This window comes from Poecilia latipinna, unplaced genomic scaffold (genome assembly GCF_001443285.1).
Source record: "Poecilia latipinna isolate Pla-1442-1.1 unplaced genomic scaffold, P_latipinna-1.0 Scaffold7018, whole genome shotgun sequence".
Classification (NCBI taxonomy): domain Eukaryota; kingdom Metazoa; phylum Chordata; class Actinopteri; order Cyprinodontiformes; family Poeciliidae; genus Poecilia; species Poecilia latipinna.
This window is the reverse complement of record NW_015119634.1, coordinates 1-2,554: the sequence shown is the minus strand read 5'-3', so window position 1 is coordinate 2,554 and position 2,554 is coordinate 1. Positions and strand designations below refer to the sequence as shown.

The 2,554-nt window shown below is 40.9% G+C and overlaps 1 protein-coding gene across 1 annotated transcript; it reads left to right on the top strand.

The window, feature by feature from the left end:
* Window positions 1-8: 8 nt before the first annotated feature.
* On the top strand, window positions 9-2,554 carry LOC106944132 (NACHT, LRR and PYD domains-containing protein 14-like). The gene is made up of 4 exons (XM_015027372.1): window positions 9-200; window positions 1,180-1,353; window positions 1,876-2,028; window positions 2,524-2,554. The coding sequence occupies exons 1-4, from the start codon at window positions 145-147 to the stop codon at window positions 2,534-2,536; spliced, it is 396 nt and encodes a 131-aa protein (XP_014882858.1). The 5' UTR covers window positions 9-144; the 3' UTR covers window positions 2,537-2,554.

Sequence of the window (2,554 nt, the reverse complement as noted above, 5' to 3'; positions counted from 1 at the left end):
CACAGACTTGGTGGCTGTGAGCTCAGTAAGGCTGAATGTGAAGTTGTGGCCTCAGCTCTGAGGTCCAAACCAGATCTGACTGAACTGGAAATAAGTCAGATCCAACTGGGAAAACTGGGAGGTGAATACATTGGAGACTCTGATATGAAGAATCTGCTTGAGATCCTGGAGAGTTCAGTCAGTAAAGTGAAGGAACTGAGGTTTGTTTTCTCTATTTATACAATAAAATCATTCATTGATACTTTAATCCTTAGTTTAATTAATAATTTTATTATAATATATTTTAAAACAACCTGTTTAAATGTCAAATCAAAATCTCTAAAACATTTTACCTTATAAATGAATTATTTTCTTATTTCTGATTTTGAGATTATTGAACTTTGTTTTTCAGTTTCTAAAATGTTTCTGACTGATGAACAAATTGAGTAAAATAATTCAAATGAAGTTAATTAATGATGGAGATGTTTCAGTTTGGTTTATAAAGATTCAGATTGTTTTATTTCTCATTTCTGATTCTCATCTTTACATCCAGAATGAAATGTTGTTCCTCCAGATTCGAGCCACAAACACTGACCAGTTCAAATCATCATTAATGAAACATCTAAGAAGTGACTGATTGTAGAAAAGCAAATCTAGATGAGCTGAATGACAGTGAGGTTTGCAGCAGCAGCAGCAGGTTCCTCACTTTGTCCTGAAGCTGTGGTTCTGTTGGGCCGGGTCAGAGAGGAACCGTCCTCTTCAGTCTGACAGCTGTCAGTCGGTTGGAGCCTCGTCTCTGTGATGAAGCTTCATCAGGTCACGTCTCCTGAGGAAATAATGGCCTCCATCGGCTTTCAGCAGCTTTAAGAAGAACCCAAGGCCATTCATGAATAAACTGAGTGGTTCTGATCCGGTTACCAAGTTGGATCTCCAGCTGATGATCAGGAACCAGCAGAAATGGCTCACCTCATCCAGACTGCTGCTCATAGAAAACTTTGAGTTTCTTTGTTGATCAAATGTTCTGGTTCTGCTGGTTTGGACTCTTTAAACATGTTTGACTGGATCAGATGTTAGAATCAGTTCATCATGTTTCTTTTACATTCAGGGAAATTAATTTTCTACATTTTATTATTTATTTGTTCATATTTCAGTTTTAACTGCGTCCTGTTGGCTTCAGCTCATCTTTTATTCTTTATTCAGATTGAAGAACTGCAGTTTGTCAGAGACCAGCTGGACGTCTCTGTTCTCAGCTCTGAAGTCCAAACCGACCCATCTGACAGAACTGTACCTGTTCAACACCAACCTGGAAGGTTCTGGACTGAAGGAGCTCTGTGGTTTTCTACAGACTGAAGGCTGCGGACTGAAAATATTGAGGTTTATAATTATATAATTATTGATATTTCTGTGAATGATTATCTATAATTGATCATAAATCAAAGTTCATATCTTCTGATCTAATAAATATTTTCTTAGTTTGTTCCTGGATCCAGAGTTTAATTTAGTCCCTCTGTGTAACTGAGTTGGACCCTCTGATCTGAGGTCAGAACAGGACAGCATTCGGACCCCCAGTGTGTAGAAATCCCCCTCATGTCAAGCAGGTCAAAGGTCATTCAACCCAGTCTAGAAAAGTGAATCCTGGAATCTGACAGGAACAAATCAATAATCAATGATTGATGCTTCAACACTTTGATCAGAACCTGGAATGATTTTACTGGCTAAAATCCTCCAACACAACATGACCCAGTACCAGGTTCTGGTTGTGGTTCTGAAGTCAGCAGGTCTTTATTGAAGCAGCAGCTTGTTGGCTTTAATATTCATGAGAATCTTTAACTGGTTCTGTTGGACTGGTTCACCTGCATCCTGTTGGCTTCAGCTCATCTTTTTTTTTTTATTCAGGTTTTTCAGATGCGGGTTGTCAAAGATCAGCTGTGATTTTCTGGCCTCAGCTCTGAAGTCCAACAGCCTCCGTCTGACAGAACTGGATCTGGGAGGAAACTACCTGAAGGATTCAGATGTTCAGCAGCTGAAGGATCTTGTAAAGACTTTACAGTAAGTAAATGTTTGTAGTGAGTCCAGCTGCTGTTAGCATATTGAACTAAACCCAGTAAGCATCAAAGCAAAGCTCCAGTGTTCCCAGTAAAGCTTCTCAGTGGGAGGAGAATGGTTCAGGCTTCCTGATTGGACACAGAGACAGCAATCAGCCAACCAGGAGCCAGCTTGCTGTGTTCCTGTGTTTGTGTTGGTGTGAAGATGTGTTGTTGCTGTGTCCATCTCTCCAGGACGTCCAGCTGGACTCCAGCGTCCAGCCGTCCAACATGTCTAGAGACATTCATCAAACTGTGGCAGCAGCAGATCTGATCTCAGATCTGCTTGTTCTCTCAGTTAAATAGGAAACAACTGATCAGGTTCATCTTGGTCACAGCTCTGAGATCAGTCTGACTGCAGCCTGGAAACCATCTACTGGATGGAAGCCTCTCCTGACTGCTGCTGGAGAGGCTGGAAACACTCACTGATCTGATCTCTCCATCCTTCTTCTCTCTGCAGGTGGAGGGACTGATCTCTGTAAAGTAGAGAA